Source organism: Borostomias antarcticus (assembly GCF_949987555.1).
Source record: "Borostomias antarcticus genome assembly, chromosome: 5".
Classification (NCBI taxonomy): Eukaryota; Metazoa; Chordata; class Actinopteri; order Stomiiformes; family Stomiidae; genus Borostomias; species Borostomias antarcticus.
This window is the reverse complement of record NC_140238.1, coordinates 30776697-30801696: the sequence shown is the minus strand read 5'-3', so window position 1 is coordinate 30801696 and position 25000 is coordinate 30776697. Positions and strand designations below refer to the sequence as shown.

At 45.6% G+C, this 25000-nt stretch overlaps 2 protein-coding genes across 2 annotated transcripts in view; both read right to left on the bottom strand.

Moving 5' to 3' along the window:
* LOC311309093 (thyroid hormone receptor alpha) overlaps positions 1-19751 on the bottom strand; it is a 60134-nt gene extending 40383 nt beyond the window's left edge. The window contains exon 1 of the mRNA XM_084438257.1: positions 19612-19751. The gene's annotated coding sequence lies outside the window, so the exon portion shown is untranslated. The remainder of the gene's footprint in view (positions 1-19611) is intronic.
* Positions 19752-23855: 4104 nt separating this feature from the next.
* The window catches only part of nsfa (N-ethylmaleimide-sensitive factor a), a gene marked incomplete at both ends in the record, with an annotated part of 11518 nt that continues 10373 nt past the window's right edge, over positions 23856-25000 (bottom strand). Inside the window, 2 exons of the mRNA XM_084438879.1 lie at positions 23856-23915; positions 24668-24781. Coding sequence (XP_084295005.1) covers positions 23856-23915; positions 24668-24781 — 174 coding nt within the window. The remainder of the gene's footprint in view (positions 23916-24667; positions 24782-25000) is intronic.

Below are 25000 nucleotides of genomic sequence, written 5' to 3'. Positions count from 1 at the left end.
TCTCCTGTGTAATGTACAGTATGTGGGTTAGCTAAGGCTGGGGGTATGTGAGGAGAATAACATCCAGGCACGCACGTAGATTAGCCCATTTAGAGGGCACATTGGAAACAGCCGTATAGGTTCGCCCGGGAGTAAATTGGAGGTCTGCTATATACGTTAGTCGACACTTCTGAAAGCTGAGAGACGGTAAACAGGGCAGCCGATGTGGAGGTGGACATATATGGGGAGGTTACCGTCTGTAATGTGGGTTGGCTGAGGTGATGAGGAAAGCTGAGCCGGTATGTGACACACGAGGAGAGTTGTAGCGCTAATACAGTAGTTATCAGCCCAGCGAGCCTGCCGTACAGTATATATAATTGTGGAAAGAGGCTAGAGTCCATTATATGAGCTCGTACAGTAGCAGGGCGTAGACACAGCTGACCTGACCTCTGACCTGGCATAGCTGTTGTGGTGTTATGCCGCCGTCGGTCTCTTTACACTGCGGCCCTACTGTGTGTTTTACCAAAGTCGTATTTGTGAAATGTGCACACAAATCAGCCCCCGGGGACGTGGGTCCCTCACTGCACTCACCACTCCTTTCACATGCGCTTGAAGATCAGTCAATCAATCAGTCAAACTTTATTTATATAGCTCATTTCCTACAGTTAAAAAAAATATATATATATATATTCTGATCCTGCCACTTTCCAGAAGGGAAGTAAAAATAACAGTTCACCCATTTTAGCCAAAAGAGAGGCCCTGTGTGTTTTCTGTTTGTCTGGTCAGCATTATAACTGAAACAGCCAAAGACACGTTTCCTCTCTTAACCCTGGAGGGGGCAGGGAGAGGGTTGAGCTGGAGCGCAGGGGTGTGCTGGGCTGTGGGCGAGAGAGGGAGGTAGCGCTGGCCTATGTGGGTCAGAGCGGAGCCAGGGGGGGTGTGAAAAAAGAAAAAAAAAAACACAAAAAAAGAGGATAAGACAAGTCGATCGGCCTCAGGGGACAAAAGCAACATCGAGAGAGAATTCTACCTGGCCCTGCTTCATACCCCTCCGCCCCGCCCTGAGTTCCACCCCGCCGCGCCCCCGGCCCCAACATACCCCCCCACCAACCCCATCTCTCTTCTCCCTTCTTCTTCTCTTTCCCTTCTTTTTCCCACCACCCCCCAAACTCTACCTCTCTACTCCAACCCCCCCCGCGCCTCCCCCCTCTCCGGGTCACTGCCAGGGTGGGACAGGCGGGAGAGCTCTCCTTGCGCCAGCTGTAAGTTGAGACCGAGGCGTCCAGACTTTCCAGAGGGAGAACTGAGATGGGGGGTTGTGTGTGGGGGGGGGGGGGGGCGGAGGGGTCATGGGGAGGACCTAGAAGGGGGGTGAGGGGTGAGGGGTGTGGGGAGACAGTATTAAAGGGCTACAAAAGAAGTCAAGATGACACGTTAACCTGGTATGGAACAGGGCTGGAAACTAACCCCACAACTCGGCTTAGTATGGACACACACACCGTTCTGACGACTCTTTGGCACGCGGTTTGAATGGAGCTATCGCGTTTCCCTGAATGCAGCATTAAGTAACGGCGCTGCACATTTGTCTTGTGTAATAAAGGTACGGCATCGCGCCGTATTTACAGTTCTTCCAGGGAGAGCTTGACGCTATTTACTGTTCAGCAAAAAAAAAAAAGGGGGGGAAAAAAAGAAGTACATCATGTACTCTTCAGCTAGGAGTGGCAGACAGTATACATACGCACGCACGCACACACACACACACACACACACACACACACACACACACACACGCACACACACACACACAGCCAAGTGGATTAGAGGTCACTCTGATAAAAGCATTTGTGCGTTTGCTTAGTGTCAAGCTCTTGTGGATGGGTGCAGAGATAACAGTGTTTTATGGCTGCCTCGGGTGGGTTACACAAACTGGTGAAAGGGACAAACGCAGACAGACAGACACGCGCGCGCGCACACACACACACACACACACACACACAGACACATGGTCTACGACTGCCCCAGCTGGCATGTCCGTTAGGGGGGGGGTATGTATGATTAACCTTGTACGCTATGGCAACTGTCCTAGTGGGCATCGGACAGAACCAAGTCTCTCTGGTCCCCTGTCCCCTCCCACCTACAGTATGCAGTATTGATCAGCACGGCCCAAAACCCAGCTGGAGACGCTTCAGAGGGTTGGGGGGGGACGAGGGGGGGGGACGAGGAGGAACAGGAGGTAGAGAGTGAGAGAGAGAGAGAGGGGAGAGGGGTTGGAGGGAGACTGAGGTGGTCTATAGTTGGAAGGTAATGACCTGAATGTATCAGACATTTTATAATATTCTACGCTAGAAACAGAAAAGGAGCCGCCCACTGGGAGCTCTCCATGCCGGGTGATTTATTTAGACAACGTTTCGGCGTTGTTTATCACCGGGTGACCCGTGGGTGCGGTAAGACTTTGACAAAGGCCGCTAGGCCGAAACGTTGTCTAAATAAATCACCCGGCATCGAGAGCTTGAGTGTGCTGTTTCTTTTCTTCTTCTAGTATATTTCACCCGTTACCGGCGCCTCCCCAAGACTACGGTGTGCGTTCTCTCCTTTTTCCATAATAATTTATGCTACCCACCGCAAACCACATCGCATGTACACTGTGATCCTGGAGGGGGGGGCTGTCGTGGCTCCTGTACGTACTAGCCCCTCCCCCCCCCCCCCCCCCCCGCGGTGGGCGTGGCTGTCAGGATCCCAGACATTCGGACTGTGAGGGGCGCTGCTGTACCTGAGTGATGGAGGGATAACGCAACAACGCCATGATGTGGTAGTTTTCACCCTGCTAGGGAGACCAGAGCCCACTGAGGACATGGTGGACACACACACACACACACACACACGCACACACGCACACATACACACACATGTTGACTGAACAACAACCGTGCAGAACCTAACCTCTCGCTCCACACACTTCATCTACACACCCTGTTTACCGCTAGCGTCCGAATGGAGGATGTCTTGAGAGGAATCCTGCAGCTAGAGGAACTGTGAATGGTCTTGTCCTCTGGAAGTCGACATGACAAAAGGAGTCTCTCTCCCTCTGCCTCTCCTGGTCTCTCTCTGCCTCTCCTGGTCTCTCTCTGCCTCTCCTGGTCTCTCTCTCTGCCTCTCCTGGTCTCTCTCTGCCTCTCCTGGCCTCTCCCTCTGCCTCTCCTGGTCTCTATCTGCCTCTCCTGGCCTCTCTCTCTGCCTCTCCTGGCCTCTCTCTCTCTGCCTCCCCTGGTCTCTCTCTGCCTCTCCTGGCCTCTCTATCTGCCTCTCCTGGCCTCTCTATCTGCCTCTCCTGGCCTCTCTCTGCCTCTCCTGGTCTCCCTCTGCCTCTCCTGGTCTCTATCTGCCTCTCCTGGCCTCTCTCTCTGCCTCTCCTGGTCTCTCTCTGCCTCTCCTGGTCTCTCTCTCTGCCTCTCCTGGTCTCTCTCTGCCTCTCCTGGTCTCTCTCTGCCTCTCCTAGCCTCTCTCTCTGCCTCTCCTGGCCTCTCTCTCTGCCTCTCCTGGACTCCCTCTACCTCTCCTGGTCTCTCTCTGCCTCTCCTAGCCTCTCTCTGCCTCTCCTAGCCTCTCTCTGCCTCTCCTGGCCTCTCTCTCTGCCTCTCCTGGACTCCCTCTACCTCTCCTGGTCTCTCTCTGCCTCTCCTAGCCTCTCTCTGCCTCTCCTGGTCTCTCTGCCTCTCCTGGTCTCTCTCTGCCTCTCCTAGCCTCTCTCTCTGCCTCTCCTGGTCTCTCTCTGCCTCTCCTGGTCTCTCTCTCTGCCTCTCCTGGTCTCTATCTGTCTCTCCTGGTCTCTCTCTCTGCCTCTCCTAGCCTCTCTCTCTGCCTCTCCTGGCCTCTCTCTCTGCCTCTCCTGGTCTCTCTCTGCCTCTCCTGGTCTCTCTCTGCCTCTCCTGGTCTCTCTCTCTGCCTCTCCTGTTCTCTCTCTGCCTCTCCTGGTCTCTCTCTGCCTCTCCTGGTCTCTCTCTGCCTCCCCTGGTCTCTCTCTCTGCCTCCCCTGGTCTCTCTATCTGCCTCTCCTGGTCTCTCTCTGCCTCTCCTGGCCTCTCTGCCTCTCCTGGTCTCTCTCTCTGCCTCCCCTGGTCTCTCTCTGCCTCCCCTGGTCTCTCTCTCTGCCTCTCCTGGTCTCTCTCTCTCTGCCTCTCCTGGTCTCTCTCTACCTCTCCTGGCCCTTTTAGTCGTACCCTCATCACATATTCATTGGCAGGTGCTCTATGACACTTTAGACAAGACACTTGAGACAGCAGCGGCCAGAAATTACATGACACAATTAGTGTATCGCCCTGTGCTCCAACAACACTCCAAAGTTTACAATCAATCAGTTTCACACCCGCGCACGCGCGCACACACACACCCACACGTGTCTGTCTAATCCAGGGTTAACTGGCCCACTTTCCCTACTGAGTCAGAGCAGTTAGTCAGTTACTAATTAACATTACAGGTCAACTCAGAATGCACCATCATGTCTGGTGTCCAATCTAGCCCGAGTCTACGTGCAGAACCACAGTAATCAGCTTACAGATAAACAAAGACACTACATAAAGACACACACACACACACAAACACACTGTCGTGCGTGTGCGTGTGCGTGGAGTTTCGAAGGTGTCACAATGTTTTAAAAGTGTGACGGCAGCTGCACAGTGTAGCAGATGAGGATTTCATCACATCGCACTGGACATATTTACAAGCATACGTTCAAGAATAAGCATGGCCGACGCACCAGAGTGACAAAGCTCTTAAATTAAGTGCGCATGATTTGACACGTGTCCCTGCGCAACAGAGGGTCGCCGGAACAGAGGGTGAAAACATCCCGTCCCCGCCCGGAGAATGTCCAGATGGCCACGCAAGCAACCGATCTCCACAGAACTCTCTTGTACAGTACGTCAAGTACAGTACTTCTCGGTTCACTGTTATGATCTATGGCTTGATCCGTCTGCTCTGGCCTCACAAAGACTAACGTGTCTTCTTCCCTGTACCCTTGGGGGATGGGGGGATGGGGGGGGGTGCATTTGTGTGTGTGTGTGTGTGTTTGTGTGTGTTTTGTGTGCTGAGGGTGGGGTGGGTGGCATAAGTTAGGATGTTACAGTTTGTCCTTTCTTTGTATATATAAGGGATACATGCGGTTCCAATTTTGGTTGCAATCGCTAGAGGCAAAGAGAGGAAACTTTGCGGCCGAGAGACATAGTTTGCCAACATGTCACATGCCAACTATCAAGCGCATTGCTGGCAATTTGCAAAAACATCCATTTGGAAGCGTAAAAGAGATCCTAAGGGACATCTAATCGAACACAATGTACGAAGCAACTCAGCAAGGTCGTCAACTGACTCCTCATCTTGTGTTGTCGTGTTTATTGTTTATTGTTAGTATTTGGATCCCCATTAGCTGCCACTAACGTAGGAGCTACTCCTCCTGGGGTCCTCCTCACAAAAAAAAAAAAACATAACATATATCAAGACATATACTGTATATATAAGCATATTCAAGACAAGTAAAAGTCAAGTTAAAACAAAAATAAATCACAGACATATCAAATTGCATGCCATCATGGTTGTTCAGGTCGGTTAATTAATGTCAGGGTTATTGTTCATGTGTTTTCTAGAATATTCTCAAATGTTACCCATGGCAGAAAGCACAATACATATTGTGATTCTAATCTTAGCCTGGCGTTGTCTGTTCCAGTGTTCTGGACCACTGCCTCCCTGTTTATTATAGCCCAACACTACTGTAGCACACTGGATTCTGCTTATTTAGGCCACATTATCAGTTAGTGTACACAGCAAGTGTAAAGTCACAAATGTGTCTGGCTCACATGTGAAGCTGCCCCCTCGGTACAGGCGCGGGAGCCTGTTGACACCCTGACCTTAACCTTTAGGGTAAGAACAACTGTGTATAATCTACGTTATACTCTACAGATGTGCAGTCTCGAGGGGCTGCAGGAGAGAAATGGAAGCTAACTAAGGTTGTAGCAGGACTCCAGAACAGTATCCGCTCGCAGTCCCCACAACAGAGTCGCCGTTGTTTTAAACGGTTTTAAATCTCGGACAGTAAAACTGTACCCCCTTCCCTCTCTCTCTCTCTCCCTCTCTCTCTCTCTCTGTTTGAGCAAGCACAAGGCATCATGTTGTGCTGGTAGTAAAGCACGGTTAATGCAGTGAGTCCATCTGTCTGTTTATGATGCAATAACAGCCTCCAGTACAACTGTCAGGTAACAGTTCCGAGTTCTCCATCTGTTGAGTGCTGAGAACAGGAGCCTGCTGCTGTGGCCCGAGTCAAACGCTACGCTACTACACCACAGAGCTACTGTAGGCCTGAAGGACTCCACGCACTGTTAACAACGCTGTTACCGGAGACAGGCTGCACAATGAACGCTCGCTTAATGTCACCTATCTAAATGGCCATTGTGAATGATAAACGGTAAATGGACAGCAGTTATATAGCGCTTTTATCCAAAGCGCTTTTACAATGAAGACCTCTCATTCACCCGTTCACACACACCAATGGTGGCCAGCTGCCATGCAAGGTGCTAACCTGCTCATTGCAATTTGGGGTTCGGTGTCTTGCCCAAGGACACTTCGACATGTCGTCAGGAGGAGCCGGGATTCGCACCGCCGACCCTACGATCATTGGATCATTAGCTCTCCTGAGCTACAGCCGCCCCATTTAAATGTATAACCTGGTCATAATCTAGGAGGGGTTGTTTTTAAATTGGGGTGGATCGGTTGGAGCTCTGGTGACAAGACAACTCTACCAATGAGAGTCTCAGGACTCGATACCCGAGGTGACCAGAAGAAACAGCAGGTAGAAGGCCATGGCGGCCCAGCGCAGCGCGTTCTAGGCTGGTTCTGCTTTAGCTTGAGTGGGGAATGCTTCCTTCCTTCCTGTTCACCGTTCTACACGCCTTGCGGCTAACCACTTCACAAACAAGCGTCTCAGTAACAGGAATGACCGCAGGAAGTGATGTGCTGAGCACACAAGAGGCAAGCAAAGAGTAGAGGAAGTCCATGTCGAGCACATGGACCCTCAAGATAGAAGAAAACATTCTCAGTCTCAGTCGCACAGTTCTATGCACATGCGTACCACAGCTAACATTCTATTTACATACTATAGAAAACAATGATATCCAATTTTGCTGCATTTACAGTCATGTCAATGCTGACCTCCATCTCTGTGGTAACTACAGTACAGAATGCGCCAGCCTACAGTATTATGTGCAACAGATCTTTCAGAAGCTTCCATACAGCCAAACGATCAACACTCTATGATGGTGTCCAATCTGCAACCTTACACAAATATTTTTGTTGTCTGTCCAACAACATTGTACAGTAATGCTTAATAGGCAACAACCAAATGTTGGTAGGCAAGTAGTCGTTGTATTTGGCTGTGGACAGACTCCATCGTCTACTGAACCCGCCGAATGTAGGTCAGTGATCTAAAACAATAGCAGCGGCTAACAAACTGGGCGCTAAAAATTGTAAGAATACTCACTGTCTGATGATCATGTTGACATTGATAGATTTGAGCAAAAGTGGAGGGGGCTGACAAGGGTTCTCTTGTCTGACGGCTTCCCCAAATTATCCACCCCGGCAAAGCGGTTGCCCGAAGGCCAATGTAGCTAGTAATATAGCCACAATAGATAATGAGACCCAGGGTGAGCCTTCCCTCATTACAGAAATGCTAGGTTTTAGTTGTGAACTCTCAATGGGATACGTAGTCGGCAGTTTGGATGGGAGGGGAACATGCCATACCGAGGACCACATGGGCATACCTATGCCTACACATGCTCCCTTGTGACAATGTCTGACAAAATAAGTGTGGTCAACGACGAGCGCACACAGTCTCTCTATCTCTCTCTCCCATTCGTGTGCGCACACAAACACACACACACACACACACACACACTTGCATGCAGAGGCTAGTCAGTGTGTCTAGAGGCGGGTAAAGGAACTGGCTAATACGTTTGATATCTGATTGTACTGTGAGCTAGTCAGGAAACACAGTGACAGCACCAGTTTAGAATGATGGATGGCTTAGTGCTGAGAGGCCAGACTGAGAGCGTGACACTACACTCCGGAGAATTCATAAGCTACATTCAACAACAAGAGCTTGGGAAAACTGTCCACAAACAACCAAAGCATTCATCTATCTATTCAACCGCACATTTTCAAAGAGTTCACCAGAGTGACCTGAACCAAGAGCTATGAAATAAGCTACAGACAATTCAAGGAAAGTGAAGTATGCTGTAATTCAAGCTGTTCTATTGAATATATATATTGACATGGAAATACCACTGAGAGCAAAGCCTCATTTACATGAGTGCACTGCTTACAATAATCATAAGAAAACGTAAGACTAAGTGCTCAACATGAATTAACCCTAAGTGACAAAGCGATAACAGCTCAATGCACACAACAACTATTCAATTACAAAATGTACAGTCCTTTGCAATCAGGTATCATTTGTTCTGAAAAGACTCAATACCAGAGACTAATCTTAGAGGATTCTGGATTTGATTACACTAACAAGGTGCATTGAGCACTGTCATGTGTTTGTACCTTAAAAAGGCTTTTATTTTTTATTCACCTTATTGGTGGAATGCTTCACAGTGACAGCTAAAACGTTTTGAAGAAGAAAATGGCAACCCTCAATGCCCCCTGCAGAGACTAGTAATGGCTGGTTTTGTTTGTACTTTGTCCCTGAACTGTGTGACTGTAAATCATTGACATTTTCTATACTAATCAGATCCTTAAGTCAGCTAAGTCTCCATTTTTGTCTTGTGTATACCTGTTTGTCATGCTGGAAGTGTGCTAAGTTCCCAGGGAGCTTAACTACAGCATGCTAACAGCATCCACTGGGTCGTGACTGGGTGTGTATCCCAGAGTGTCATCACGTCAGTGAGTAAAGGTTTGTGGGAGAAGGTGGGGGAACAGGTCTTAGGCTGCCAATCAGGGGCATCCTTTGTCTATGAAGAGGCCACACAGTTCCATCACTATGCAGCTCCACCACTGGGCCCTGTATAAAACACATGCAGCTCCACCACTGGGCCCTGTATAAAACACATGCAGCTCCACCACTGGGCCCTGTATAAAACACATGCAGCTCCACCACTGGACCCGGTATAAAACACATGCAGCTCCACCACTGGGCCCTGTATAAAACACATGCAGCTCCACCACTGGACCCAGTATAAAACACATGCAGCTCCACCACTGGGCCCAGTATAAAACACATGCAGCTCCACCACTGGGCCCAGTATAAAACACATGCAGCTCCACCACTGGGCCCAGTATAAAACACATGCAGCTCCACCACTGGGCCCTGTATAAAACACATGCAGCTCCACCACTGGGCCCTGTATAAAACACATGCAGCTCCACCACTGGGCCCTGTATAAAACACATGCAGCTCCACCACTGGGCCCTGTATAAAACACATGCAGCTCCACCACTGGGCCCTGTATAAAACACATGCAGCTCCACCACTGGACCCAGTATAAAACACATGCAGCTCCACCACTGGACCCAGTATAAAACACATGCAGCTCCACCACTGGGCCCTGTATAAAACACATGCAGCTCCACCACTGGACCCTGTATAAAACACATGCAGCTCCACCACTGGACCCAGTATAAAACACATGCAGCTCCACCACTGGGCCCAGTATAAAACACATGCAGCTCCACCACTGGACTCAGATCTCTCCTGTATTAAACTCATTAACTTCTCACTTGGCCCTCGATCAGGACTGATTAATGACCCTTGTTATTCAAAGCCACCATCAGTGCTGGTATGGTTAGTCTCTTCACTCATATAGGCCTACTAGTTCTGACGCATTGGAGCACACAATCAGTAATTGGCCATTTAGTTCATTATATGCCGTTGCCTCCCAGAACCTGAGATGCAGGTATCAGAACTGGGCCCCACACAGAATGAATGGGCAAAAGTATTTAGCTCCTGATCCCCATGTGGTCCAAACTCAAAGTCACAACTGAATGGTGGTCACTGGTCAATGGGTGGTCATGCTTACAATCGACTCCAAAATGCTCATGAGCACATAGCTAGAATCAATGATGTCCATCTCTTGATATTTGGTCGATTTTACCGACCACTAGATCAACCAGAAGACGACCAATTTCATGCAACAACTACTAGCCTAACTGTTCTGATCGCTAATGTTTTCAGCATATTAAGTGAATAGAGTAGAACATAGCTAAAAATTACTTAAGCATCACAGCTAGCGGACATTTTCTGTTTGGCAAGTCCCCTCTGAATGATAGCTTGGTTTGGCTAATGTTAGCAAGCTGGCTAGCTACTATTGCGTACAATGGGATTGTTTGAAAGGTAAACGGACACGACTATGAGAGATTTATTCCCTTTGGTCAGGAGACATCAGACCACACTGTGAAAATGCGAGAAAAGCAGTGTTTGTATCAACTTAATACAGGGCGGGGTTATATTCAGAGCAGTATTTCTATTGGCTAGCTTAACTAGGGTGCAGTAGATATGTACACCGGAGCAGCACACTGTGAAAGAACCGGTGGCTCCGGAGCAGTATTTTATGTTAAGATTACTTCTGCCGACACCCACACAAATATGAACTGTGTCTGAGGGAAATAAGGACAGACAGACAGAGAGTTGCTCATTTATGTTAATGTCAGATATACCATTTTAGGCCATTATATAGGAGTACAGAAGCTCCTGTTCATTGCATGTGAATGCATTGACCCCTATAGTTTCTTCGGGTTTGTTCCCTGGACCTCTTGAGGAAGTTCCTGACACCAGCACTGCAGGGGCCTCCCTCAGAGACTGGGTCCTCACCACACTGATGCCAGCGTTCCTTCAGTGTGGGGTCACAACATGATGTACAGAGAGAAGTGTGTGCGTGTGTGTGTGTGTGTGTGTGTGTGTGTGTGTGTGTGTGTGTGTGTGTGTGTGTGTGTGTGTGTGTGAAAGAGAGAAATAGAGAGAGAGGGAGAGAGAGAGAAAGAGAGAAAGAAGGGCCTCCACTTTCTTTTAATTCTGGAAATCTAGAAAACCACACAAATGACTCTCCTCAATTGTCTGGCAAAGATGCAATGCACCAGTCAGTTGTTTTTGTGTGCGCTTGCGTCACAGCAATGCGAAGCAGATGCTGTTATGCTGTTCCTAAATTTGTGAAATGTCTGACCAGCTACAGTAAATCAAATTATTCAGTGTAGTATGATACATGTGTAGCTTCTGACCATTGTGTTTCATTCTCCCTGTTTCTCATTCGAAGAGAAGACTCCAGAAGGACTGGTTCTAAGCGCATGCTCGGCTAATGAATGTGGAAGCTTCACAGAGCTGAGCTTCAGTCGCCTGTGCTCTTCAGAAATACCCACTCCATCTCAAGTCTGGCCTCAAAGCGCTTACCTGGACTATTGTACAATCGCAGAAGTCGAGAGCTCAGCAGTCTTTGATCTAACCAGCATAATAGAACTACCGAAGAGTCATCTGATCTATAGTATGTTGGGAGATATAATGACTTGGTCTATAAAGTTCATTTTACCCACAATCCACCTACCCTCAATACTGACCTATGAGAATAAACTAGAACCGAAAGGGCTACAGTTCTAAACACCTCAAGCTCTGAACTATGTGAATTTGGGAAGCAGACAGGCTCCTGAGAAGAACAGATAAGACTATACAGAAAATGTACTCGACAATTGAGAAAATGTACTGTGGCAAGCACCTCCCCGGTGCTGGGCTCTGGTACATAGTGTGACGGACTAACAAATGAACAAACTAACTAATGTACGATCTAGAGTCCCTTCTCTTGTGGTACATGTGTGAGAATAATGTGAATTAATAAATAAAAACCTGAAACCTTTTGTTCTCTCAGATATCAAATGACACCACAAACACTTGAAAGCATGGTCTGTACAGTACTTGCTTGACCTGAAGATATTTTACACTAATACAATTGGGTCTATCGCATGCTCGACTGCGACAGCATTTGTATGGCTTCTGATTTGATTTGACGCCGCAACTGCAGACAATCTTTGACTGAAAAATTGCTTATATTCAGCATACATTTCTTTGTCTGTATCCTGTCTGTTATTCAGGCGCTGTTGCCAAAGATATCCCCTTATCTGCAGTCACCAGGGCAGACAGTAAAACAGATCTCTCCAGTTCACTCCCACTCTCGAGCAGGCGTCTGACGTAACCAATGCAGTGAATACAGATTGGGACCTCAGCTGCGCAGCCAAGTTATGTAACCAGGCTCTTTCAGTAGGCGCTGTACACACCGTTTTTTGGGGGCTCAACTCCGCGGCAGATCGCCCCGAAAAGCAGGACACAGCCGTCGCTGCTGCCTGGGAAACGCCAAAGGAGGTCACACTTGGCCGCGGAACAAGCAGCAGTTTGAGAGAGAGAAAAGCAGCCTGCACCACCAGGGACTTTTAAGGGTTCTTCAGTGTGAATACGAATGCTACTGCATTAGCACATTTTTATACTGTAGCACTCACTCTTCAAAGAGTACCTGTTGAGGCTACTGGATGAGATTATGCATTGTATTATTAGGCTATAGCATAATCTAATTGTTAGGCTATAGGTTATCATCACTGTAACATAATACTGTTATATGCTAGTGCACATTAATTGATAACATAAAAAATAGCCATAATGCATCACCTATGTGTGGTAGTAGGTCATTTACACATGTTGTTTCCCAGTTTCGGTTTAGTTCTCCCTAGGTTAAAGCAGCTACAAGTTTTTCAGTTGTGTTGATTTTATCGGCCCACAAAAGTGGTAGTATTTTTACCAGAAAGACTGCATTTCCCATGAGCACATTACATTTACATTTGTTACGTTCCACATTATTTGTGTAGGCCTTCTTCTGTTGTGTTGTCTGTGTTTACTGTTCTCTCAGTTTTTTCGTCGTCTACCCCAGGATTGGTTCCCTGCCCTTGTCAGTCATCGTTTGCGGTCCGGTCCATTATCCACCCAACTGTGTTTCGTCCTCCAATGGCGTCGTCCTGCCTGCTCGTCTGTTGCCCTATCAGAGGGGCATGCGTGTTATTTAAACCCTCCCCCTCTTCGTTAGGTGGTGGCATTCTTTGTTAGTCAGAGCACGTTATTGTTGTATGTTGGTTCACTGTGTCCTGTTTAGTTTGATCACTAGTCCTGCTGTATTGTGTTTGTTTTCATACCTGTTCTCAACTCCTAGTAGCCCCCCCCCGCCCCAGGGGAGGGCGAGGTATGTTAGGTCAGATGCCTGCGGGCTTACACTTACACGTAGGTATGTCTTTGTCTAAATACATGAGGTTAGTTTCCCCAGGCGGGTGCCACCTTTTGTATTTTTGGGATTAGACTAGGCGGGACCGATAGTAAGCTTAGGTAGTAAAGACGTTGTTCTGATTTATAAGAGTAAGGTAGTGACAGGGAAGCGATAGGGACGTAGATCTAGGGCGGGAATCGTGTTTTGGTATTGGTCCCGTCTGTTTTGGCGTCCTCCCCTTAGTTCTTCTGAGGTTTTCCTTGCCTCTATATACAGTTGGGTTTGTTTTCCACTATTCTTCATTACTATTGTTGTTATTATTATTAGTTGGCTGCAATAAACCCCGCTTTTGGCTATTGCATTTTACCACGTCTGTCCACGGGTTCTAGTGTTGTCGTCTGTGCCGCTGCCTCCACACTGGCTCTTGGTGGCCTACACACGGGCAGCGCTTGTTCCGTGGTCCCCTCCTCTCTATCCCTAGACCTACCATCTGGGAGGGGTGCGTAACAACATTACAGTGATTTAGCTGACACTGTTGTCCAATATTAATAATATAATGTTACAATAATTGCATTTAACATAGGAAAAATCTGTGTATTACTACCTGCCAGAACTCACAAGTGCATCTCCTTTCTAAAACAAGTGACTAAGAGTATGATCTAGTGCTGAAGGCAAAGTGCAAGAAAAGCCAACAAAAAATACAATAGGTCCTTAAGAGGGAGGATCCTGGTAGTACTTCTTGAGGTGAGTTTTGAGCCTTCAAAGAAAGATGGGCAGCAACTCTGCTGTCCTGACGTCAGTGGGCAGTTCATTCCACCACTGCGGGGCCAGGACAGAGAAGAGCCGTGACCGTGTCGATCGACCACAGGGGCCTCGGCGTGACAGGGCAACCAGTCGCCCGGAGATAGCAGAGCGTAGCGGTTGGGAGGGTGTGTAGGGTTTGACCATGGCCTGGAGGTAGGAGGGAGCTGTTCCTTTCATTGCCCTGTAGGCTAGTGCCAGAGTTTTAAACTGGATGCAAGCTGCTACAGGGAGCTAGTGTAGGGAATGGAGAAGGGAAGTTGTGCGGGAGAACTTGGGGTGGTTGAGCACCAGGCGAGCAGCAGCTTTCTGGACAAGCTCCAGCGGTTTATTGGCTGACGCTGGGGCCCCTGTTGGACTAGTCCAGCCGGGAGATGACAAGGGCCTGAATGAGCACCTGCGCCGTTTCGTCAGTGAGGAAAGGGTGAATCCTCCTGATGTTGTAGAGCAGGAATCTGCAAGAGCGTGTAGCGGATGTGATATGTGCAGAGAGCGACAGTTGGTTGTCCAGGGTCACACCAGATTCCTTGCAGTCCGAGTTGGCGTCACCACTGTGTCTTCGGTGGTGATGGCCAGGTCCCGGTGCGGGCAGCCCTTCCCCGGGAGGAACAGCAGCTCAGTCTTGTCCAGGTTTAGATTGAGGTGGTGTCTTGCCATCCACTCCCAAGATGTCAGCCAAGCCCGCAGATATGCGTTCCTCCACTTACGTGTCAGCCATGTGAAGCCATGCACCACCGCCATGCACCACTGCTTCCTGTCGTACATATCTTTTGCCGTGCCCAGCATTCATTTTGGAAGCCAGCAAAAAGACTCTACTTGTCAGGATGACTAGCGACAAGGTAAATAAATTGTTTCGGCCTTCCTGGTCAACCCGACCAGCCTGGCAGATATCTATGGAATATCTACATAAAAACTGTCAACCTTCTCGCAGATGGCCGCATTTGCTAATGTAGGTAATGTGGAGGCATCAGTATTAAAACGAGACTGTTTTATAACCAGTTAAAAAGTCCTCATAGTTGCTTTAAAATCAATGTTTTCTTTACATTCTATGAACATTCTGTGTAGGTTGAATTCAGGTTCTAAGAACGATCTCGAAAGGTTACAACAATAATGAGTTCCCTAAAACTCTGAATATTTTACAGTTGTTGGTTAAGTTTTCTTTAGTAGTAGGATTCCATTTAAGTTGCATTTAGTTTTGCAAGGAATGTTCTAGGAACATTCTCCTAAGGTATGTTCCAATGTTACATGATCACTGATCAGATACAAATAAACAAAAAAGCATATTACACGAATCTGATGTTCATGAACTTTAATGATAAAAACCATCAAACTAACAAAGAATACAATAACAAAGTATGTTTGTGTGTGCACGCGCATGCATATGTGCACGTTTGTCCCTGTGTACATGTGTGTGCATGCCTGTCTGTGTGTGTATGTATGTGTGTGTGTATGTGTGTGTGTGGAGGTGTCTACCTCCAACCTTAATCAATCAACACAAAGACGATACTAAATAAACATATTGTAGATATTTAATGATGTAAATTGTGTCTGTATTGTGTTTGCCTGTGTGTCTGCATGTGTGCTTATTGTAAATTGTGTCTGTATTGTGTTTGCCTGTGTGTCTGCATGTGTGCTTATTGTAAATTGTGTCTGTATTGTGCATGTGTGTGTTTATGTTAATGTATCTGGCCGCTGCCCCATTCCTCTCCCTTATCTGTACAGTAACAGAAATATTACAAATAGTTACTGTTTATTCTACACATCTACCCAAGGGATGTTTTACCTGCAATGGCACTGGAATGTATTTAACCCTCTCGGACATTTTAGAAATGTAGTTATGCTGTAAACAAAACAGTCGAGCAAATGTTTTCTCAACAAACCAACCCTGTTGATGGGGTTGATGAGAACCTGAGGTGTGTGAAATGGATGTCTCAGGCATGGCAGCTGCATCTATAGTCTTAACACATACTGTAGGTGAGACATCCAAGAACACCTTGAAGGGGGACACGCTGAGGGGGACAGGCCAGAGTGTGTGGGCGGGTTCTCTAGCAAGAGGCAGGAATTGCACACAGAGATAATCGCGTTACAAATGAATGTCTCGGCCCTGATGGCAGCATCTACAGTACAGTGGGGATGGGCAACTAGCAGCCTGAAGACTAGAACAGAGAGAATGAAATATGGAATACTGTAACTGTAATAGCTGGAAGCAATACTGGTGCAGAGGGAGAATTAGAAAGGTTCTGGCAGCCAGAGAGGTTCTGGTGCAGAGGTCTTGCCACAGAGTAACAAAGAGAAAGATACGAAGAGTTCATTTGCAAAAACAGATGTGTGTTTTGATACATATTTACACATTTTTTTCAATCAAATATCATTATCAAATATAAATAAAATAGCAGTTGAGATGTTTCGATTAAGTAAAGAAGAGTCTTATGTAGTTATTGTAATCCCAGACACTCAGGTCGTAAACTCAGACTACGACATTAGCTAGCTAGACTAGCCTAGTTAACTAGCTAGTAGCTAGCTATGTCTAACATTGGCTTAATTTGCTAACAGCTGCCAAAATACCATGAAAACGCTGAGGTTCAATTGTCTGCTGCTTGTTGCAATACAAAAAAATAACCAAAGAGCTTACCTTGAACACGGCAACCTTGAAGATTGCAGAGAGAAAGTGACAGTTGGAAAGATAATTTCCTGCGCGAGGTAGCTGGCTAGGGCACGGCTCCTGTGAGAGCTAGAATAAGATAGCATAGCATATCGGCTAGGTTAGCTAGTATGCTATGCATGAATAATCTCTGACGTTAGCTCTACCAATCTAAAGTAATCATAACGTGGTAGCATTTAGATGACGTTTCAAAATCTGTCAGAGTAGCCACTGTCGCACCTTTATTTTATATAGCCTAGTTATGTTGCATTCATGTGGTGTTGGAATAATCATAAAAAAATTGTTACAGTAGGTACTGTAGCCTGCCCTTACAGCTGCAAAGGGACTGTCCCCCACCCAGCAACAACGAAGTGGAGCGGGGGGGGGGGGGGGGGGGGTGTATAGATCGACCCCTGTACATTAGTGCATGCGGTACATGCATCTGGCACACACCAGAGCCCACCATTAGGGGGACATCACCACAATTCATTTTCAAGTACATTTTGTTTTGTACACAAAATGATGTTTGGTGTCTCAGTACAGTCTATTCTACTTATGAGGCCGTCTATTTTCTAAATCCACAGAGTTCAGAGCTTGAGGTGTTTAGTAGTTCTTTTGGTGAATATTCTTAGTTAGACCTTATAGTATGTAGTAGGGTTGCAAATTTCAAGGAATTTCATTAATTGATAACTGTTAACCTTAACAAACGATAGTCGATTAATTGATAAGAACGTCCCACTGCGCTTAGCTCGCTTAATTTTGTCTTCTACCACTGTGTCGTTGAAATTTCCCGGCATCCCAATTAGCCTTCACTACATGGCGTGGCGCCCTCATGTGCAGTCAGACCTTAAATCATGATTACATTTCACGCAATTCCCGTTGATAAAGTTAATACCCCTCAAGTTCAGTTCCATTAACAAGCAATTAATCGAGTAACTAGGCTAAATCTTACTTGAGTCAATTCTTATCGGCAATGAATCGATAGTCGATTAACTATTAACATCCCTAGTATGTAGAATGAATTGAGCAGATCCACTATGGTGCAGTAACACTATGGACAGCAGAGGGAAGCATAGACCAAATGAACAGTAGATTATCATACCATCTTATTGTATGGCCTGTTTTCACTGTTCTATTTTAAATTATGATGTATATATATATATATATATATATATATATATATATTTATTTTGTAAACATTGTCTTTGGTCTAAAATTTAGATTTTAGACCAAACAAAAAATATGATGGTAGTTACAGTACTTCCTAGCTACGTTAGTTTGCTAGCTTGCTTGTAGAAGCTATCGTACACACCAGTCACTGCCTGGAACTGCAACCGTTATGAAACTCTACACTGCTCTAAACGTCTAAACATGAACTATTTAGTGCTACAGTATGCTAACACGAATGAGACGAGTGATGAGAAGACAGCAATACAGTGAGTGAGTGAGAGAATGAGAGAAGGCAGGGCTATGTGGGCACTGCAGCAGTGTGTGTGTGTGTGCGCGTGTGTGTGTGTGTGTGTGCGGGCGTGTGTGTCAACTGGCTGTGGCACTGATATTTTTGTTTAAAATTCTGCAAATTGGGTGGGATGGTGATTTTTGAGATGTTTTAAATTGGTTTGAGTTGGCAATTTCGGCTGATGGGTGAAGCCCGCAGCCCTAGATGAGCGTTTGCCGGGTTGTCCCATGCTTGCTCCCGGTGCAGCTTGGTTGATCCACTAGCCGCCCTGACGTAATGCGGCAATGCGATGGGAAAATACGGAAGTCCCCAACGCGCTGACTGATTACCAGACACGGGAAAGCAACTAAATAGAAATTAACTTTTTGTAGATTAGAAACTAAAATGTTTTCATGCAAATGCAGAAGAAACAAAATGACAACATTGCCTCTAAAATCATTGGGATATGTTATATGTTAAGAAGATTAATATGCATATATATACATACCTATATTAATAGCAATACAATGCCTTTCGAATACTTGAATATTCAGTTATGAGAACAGAATATTTCAGTGATTTTGGTGAGTCATGCACATCCCTAATGTATACTCCATAAGGGTGAATCACCACTATTTAACATGGCCTCCACTCAAAATCAATGCAACGCTGCAAAAACAGGAAGTGAGGTTTCATTGCTTAACGCATCATCCCTTTGACATTGTACTTAATATGCTCCATAAGGGTGAATGGCCACAATTTAACATGGCCACCACTCAACATCAACGCAACGCCGCATAAACAGGAAATTTGTCCAGAACTATGAAAATAACAGCTGTATGTATGCCCATCAGCCATAAGCCATGCTGGACCTGGCCTGGTCGCACTTGTGGTCATGATTAATATCAGAGCCACTAGCTAGGCTTGTTTCCATGCAGACTTAAACTCTTTATAAGGATTTTCTGAAACGTCAGTAAAGGTGAAATTCACTTCCTGAACCTTACTTCACACTAAAAAAGCCAGCTCCACAACGTTCAACAACTGTACATGCTGATAAAATGCATCAAGGGTGGGGGACGACAGGTCCACTGTGCACTTTCCATATTTAGTGGACGTTCAAGCCCCGTTTTCATCAGCTATTCCTCACAAGGGCCACTCTGTTAAACGTTTTGCCACTCGGCTTTGGGCTATACACGCCCCCTGCCCATCATCGTGTCAAGACCATTTCAATGCCACAGTTGCCACGCTGCCAGCACGCCTGCTGGCGAATAGGCAACAGAAGTAACCAAAGTACTGATCACTCGGCCGGCACTTGTCACCTCACAGACACAAATCGAGGACACAATGTAGGAATGTGTTGCGCCACGACCCGGATCTGTCAAAGTTGTACACACACCGGCCTTCCTGCTGGTCATAGCAGACGCAACACTGGACAGGACTGTTGCCCGCTGTAGCCTACGGGTTTACGTGAGGACAGCACTCACCTTGGTACGTTGGATAGCCGCCCTCGGTGACACCACTGCGCATGTAGAAGTCAAACTAGGTTCTCCGTTACCGGTGGCGGTCGAATCCTTCGCCGTATCTCGCGATTGTTGTCATTTCACGTACAGAAATAAACTATAGGAAATTAATCCAAACGTCCAACGCATTGAAAAACGTGCGTCGACCCCCCCCCGAAATATTGCCGCGTAAAGTATCGCTTTACAAATCTATTAAATGTGTGAATGCGAGCTTGATACTATTGTTCTGCCCACGGTATGTTGAATATAATCACCGTTCCAGCTCGGGCTGCCACGGCGGGGAAATGCAAACGCATTAACGTTAGCTCCTACAGTGGTAGCTCCACCCCCGTTTACAGTATGGGCGCGTGCAGGTCAAGATTCTAAAGCTTTAGTTTTGATCAAGCCGTGTGCTGCCCTCTGCAGGCCAGAACGGGGTATGACAAAGCAGCTGTTGCAGTGAGCCTCGCACCTTGCAGTCCAGTCCATACAACAGGCAGAACGCTGAAGTGGACCTGGAGGATTCATTCACAGAGCGTTTTTGGAGCTTTAGTATCTGGACTGGAGACTAGGCGTGGGAGACAATGACCTCGAAGTCTGTAGGCCTACATAGACATAGACATGGTAGAGCATCTTCATGTGTATGACACATGTATGAGACATGATTGTCTTTTTCATAAAAGGTGGTTGAGACGTGGCAGTCTTTTCCCAGGCATTTATGTGTGTGCCTATTATCTGAAGTTCATGTAATGGAAGGGTTTCTGTAAAGATTCTGTGGCTATAACTAAGATTCTGGGGCCACAACTAACTGAAAAACATGTCAAACTTTCAAAATCGTGCAGGCAGTTGTACACTGCTCACCAAAATCACACAAGAACAATTTAAGGGAGAAAGAGAATGATGCATTTTTCTTTTTACCTGTGTATCTGTGATTTTATTGCAATAATACATCTGCATGTTGACACACTGTCAATGATCGGAACATAAAAAAAAGCTTTGGACAACAAGCACTGGTCACACGTCATAATAAATTAACAAATGCATTACACCAAGAGACCTGTCAATTTAGATTCAGTTACACACCCACCCACACACACATGCACACACACACATACAGTACCTAATACACCCAGAATCAGCAAATACATTCAACACTCATACACCACACACGCAGTGCACAGAAACAAACACAAGACCAAATTCACACAAATAACTGGGTTGATATAGATATAGCTAAAGGTTTCTTTTTATAACTTCTTAGTCCATTTCAAAAGTGCTGAATTGTTTAACACTGAGGCCATACTCACATCAGCTGAACAGTACAGCACCATATGAGCTGACAACAACCACCTTCTACACCATTATGATCGTCTGTCAAAAATAACATTGGAGTGATATGAGCAACCATACTGATTTATTACCTGGAAGTCAATAGAGTGATTTTTTTTAGAATAATTTAAAAATTATTCATGATATACTGTATTTATATATACTATATACAAGAAATAAATACCTTTACTTAAAGGGTACACTATAGACACTAAACAATACTTCACACTTCCACTATACACCTACTAAAAGCCTTTCATATTCCACATCTGAATATGGCGTAATGCCATAAGTATACTGTATGTGTGTGGGTAATAACTACACATATTATGTTTTCATATATCTATTGGTCTGAATAAACAAAGCTAACTAGACAGAGATACAGTTACTTCGAATATATGAAACTAAAACATACATGGCTAAATACGCACAATGCACAAGACAGCACTTGCAATCCATATTGCCATTTTCCACAGGGCTTATTGTAACAGTTTACAGTACTTGTCAACAGGTTTCTGTGACATGTAGATGGCGTGGGGGTGGGTGGACTTGATGGTCATAGTTGCCACTGAAACATGCTGTGGATGATTCTCTCTGACTGGGTGGATGAGAGGCGGGTGGATGGAGAGAGGGATGATAAGCGGAGGATGTCTTCCCCTCCTCTTCCTGCTCCTCTTGTCCTCCGATCCGACGTTCTCTCTTCTACTCGTAGAAGCTGCGGTCACTGGAGGGAAAATGGTGGAAAACGACAAGAGATCCAGTCACTTATGAATAAGGTTAGAATGTTCCTCCCTTCTCCCGCTGTGATTGGTCGACTACATCCGGTCCAGAGTACTCACACAACACCAACAAACGGCAGGACGGTGTCTCGTGTGAAACAAAAAACGCTTGCCGGGATTTAAAATGCTATAAAACAAGAAGAGAACCATAACGATGAACCATCTTTCTCAGCTTTAACAGTATTACTGGTATCGGTTACTAAAATCACACAGGATAACATTGAACTAATGTAAGCCATGTTTGCCACCATCACTACAATGTCACAATGACATCTTGAAAACCTAGGCTAAAGTAGAAAATGTCAAAACAGGTGACAGGGAATGATCATAAATGTAATTGTGATAAGAGCTGTGACAGGGGCTCCGGTTATGTCATGCTTCTACTACATGGACATAAGGTAGAGGCAGGCAGGGGTCATATTATGCACACATATATAGGAATTACACCCATAACACCGTCATAAGAATGTCAAAACATTTCTGTCACAATCATTACTATCACTAATAATAACGAATATCTATAACAAATTCCTATGATATTCCATAGTTATGACCGTGTTATGAGGGTGTGAGGGCAGGCAGTTCAATTGAATGGTATCTTCATTCATGAATGGTGATGTTTAAGTATGTCGCTGTACAAGTCTGTTGAACAGTGCTTTGAGTTCTTTGCATCAAGGGGTCCAGGGCAGGAAGTTTGCGACACCACTGTGGTGACTAAAGAGGGAAGCTACTTTTCAAAGCTGACAGAGGTAAGAAGCTTCTGAGGCAGTGTTCATTTGAGTTAGTTTTAGTCAAATGCAAATTTGATTTAGTTTTAGTCAAGTCTTTCGACTAAAATTCTGTTTAGTTGTAGTCGTATTTTAGTCGTCTGAATTGTTTTAGTTTTAGTCTAGTTTTATTTGACTAAATAGCATTATGATTTTAGTCTACTAAATCTACATTTAATTTAGTTCATTAGATTTAGTTAACTAAAATCAAATTGGTTTAGTTGAAGTGTAATACATTATTTCAACAATTTCTCTAGAATTCCCAAACTCCTGGAAGAAACATCTATTAGACTGATGGACAAAGTTACTGAATTACATTTCTATGTGCTCTCCTTACCTGTGTTTGAGTTTTTTCAGTGTGAGCCCCAACTTTTACAGAATTCTCAGCATTCTGATTGGATCTCTTCCCAAATTGTCTCTCCATAACATTTTTGTCTAGTTTTTATTTGTTGACGAAAATGTCAATAGATTTCATCATAGTTTTTGTCATCATAAATGTATTTTTATTTAATTATCGTCTCGTCTCGTGACAATAACTAAATAAAGGTCGCTGACAAATAATTTTCATCATCATTTCCACAAAATTAACACTGTAATCTGAGGGCTAAACTAGTGTTGTAGCTAGAAGCTGAAGTGCTAACCAACAGTAGCTAGCTTGGTACTGTAGCTTTGCTGATGACCTTACCATCAGAAAATGACATCTTAAATTCGGATGGCTTCATCCAACCTGGTGATGACAAAATGAAACGGTCAAGCCAATGTAATCTGAATTGGTTATCTGGTGATCTGGCAGTGATGATCTGGTGATCTGTGTGTGTGTGTGTGTGTCTGTGGTTGTGTTTGTGTGTTTATGTCAGCATAATTGTGCGTTACATGTATATTTTCTCTGGCCCGAGATCTAAGCCAACTCTGTGGCCGCTCAAGATGATGAGCCCACTCCCAGAGAACAGAAAACTGTTCACTAGAGGTTAGATTGCCATGGACACATTGCCATTGTCCAAGGCCCCCCTAAATAAATCTATCTTAGGGCCCTACAAGGCCTGGGGCCAGCCCTGCTACTGTACAAGTCAATCAAGTAAGCAGTACATGTGAATATTACATTTTAAATAGCATGTAAATAGCGTTTCCCTTTCTGAATGTAAGTGTCCTTGTCACATAATGGAGATGATAGCGATAGATATATGTAGGATAGGGAGGGTCATTAAGGCAAAGGAAAGGTATGATAGGGTGATTAAGAGCGGCATGCAGGGAGGCGATTGGTGGTGATTGGCTGGAAGAGTGTGGGAGACTGGTGGTGATTGGTTGGAGGAGTGTGGGAGATTGGTGGCGATTGGTTGGAGGAGTGCGGGAGTACTCACGCCCCCTCATCTCTCAGCAGAGAGAGGAACTTGCTGACTCGGTACTCCTCTTCCATCTGGAGGAACGGCACAAATCAAATATCAGTTACCTGTCTTCACAAAGGGCCTGCAGATTCCAAGATGTCAGTTCCAACCGAGGAACACTCAGACCAATCCAAATCTAAGTCAGTCGGGTGTCACTGCACCCGATCACCTTTTGCGATACATTTCAGTGGAGCAGTTTCAATAGCAAATTGTTTTTTTTAATCTTTACTCAGTGGAACAGTTTCATTAGCATGTTAGTAGAACGACTTGAGGGAGGAAGAGAAAGAAGGAAATGTATGTTGGAAATGGAGAACTTTGATTTTTGGTGCAAGGTGTGCCCAGTGACACAACAGGAAGCCACTGACAGCTGATGTGGTCCCTTGCTCAGAAAGGATGTTTGAGGCACTGGTGAAAAGCCAGCGAGCAACTATACAGAGGGACATTGTATGTAAGTGAGTGGAGAGAGAGAAGGTTTCAGTATGTGATAAAGAAAAGAGTGTCCTTTTTTGCATTTTATATGACCTTTTATGTGTTGCACTTTGTCTTGATGCGTTTAATGTCTCATGTAAAGCACTTTGAATTGCCTTGTTGCTGAAATTTGCTATACAAATAAACTTGTCTTGCCTTGCCTTACTCAAATCTTATAGTGTCCACTGTTCACACTCGGAAGGTCTCTAGCATTACGGATATTGAACAGTGAGAGTGACAGTGTTCGTATCTCTTCCATATACATTGTGCCCTATTTAGACAGTGTAAGTACTTGCTGCTGTGCTACTGAACTTACTTGCAGGGACATCTCAATGAGCATAAGGAGTTTCTTGATGCCGATCCAAACCCTCTTTCCTTTGATCTGCTGGCCTATGGTGGCCCGCTCCTGCTCAGTGAAACTGCCAAGCAGCTAACACACAACACACAGGAGACATACATTAATGTCACTTGTGAGCTTACTCAATTCTGCGTGTGTGTGTGTGTGTGTGTGTGTGCGTGTGTGTGTGTGCATACATATGTGGGTATGTGTGTGTGTGTGTGTGTGTGTGTGCATGCATATGTGTGTGCATGCATATGTGCGTATGTGTGTGTATGTGTGTGTGTGTGTGTGTGTGTGTGTGTGCGTGTG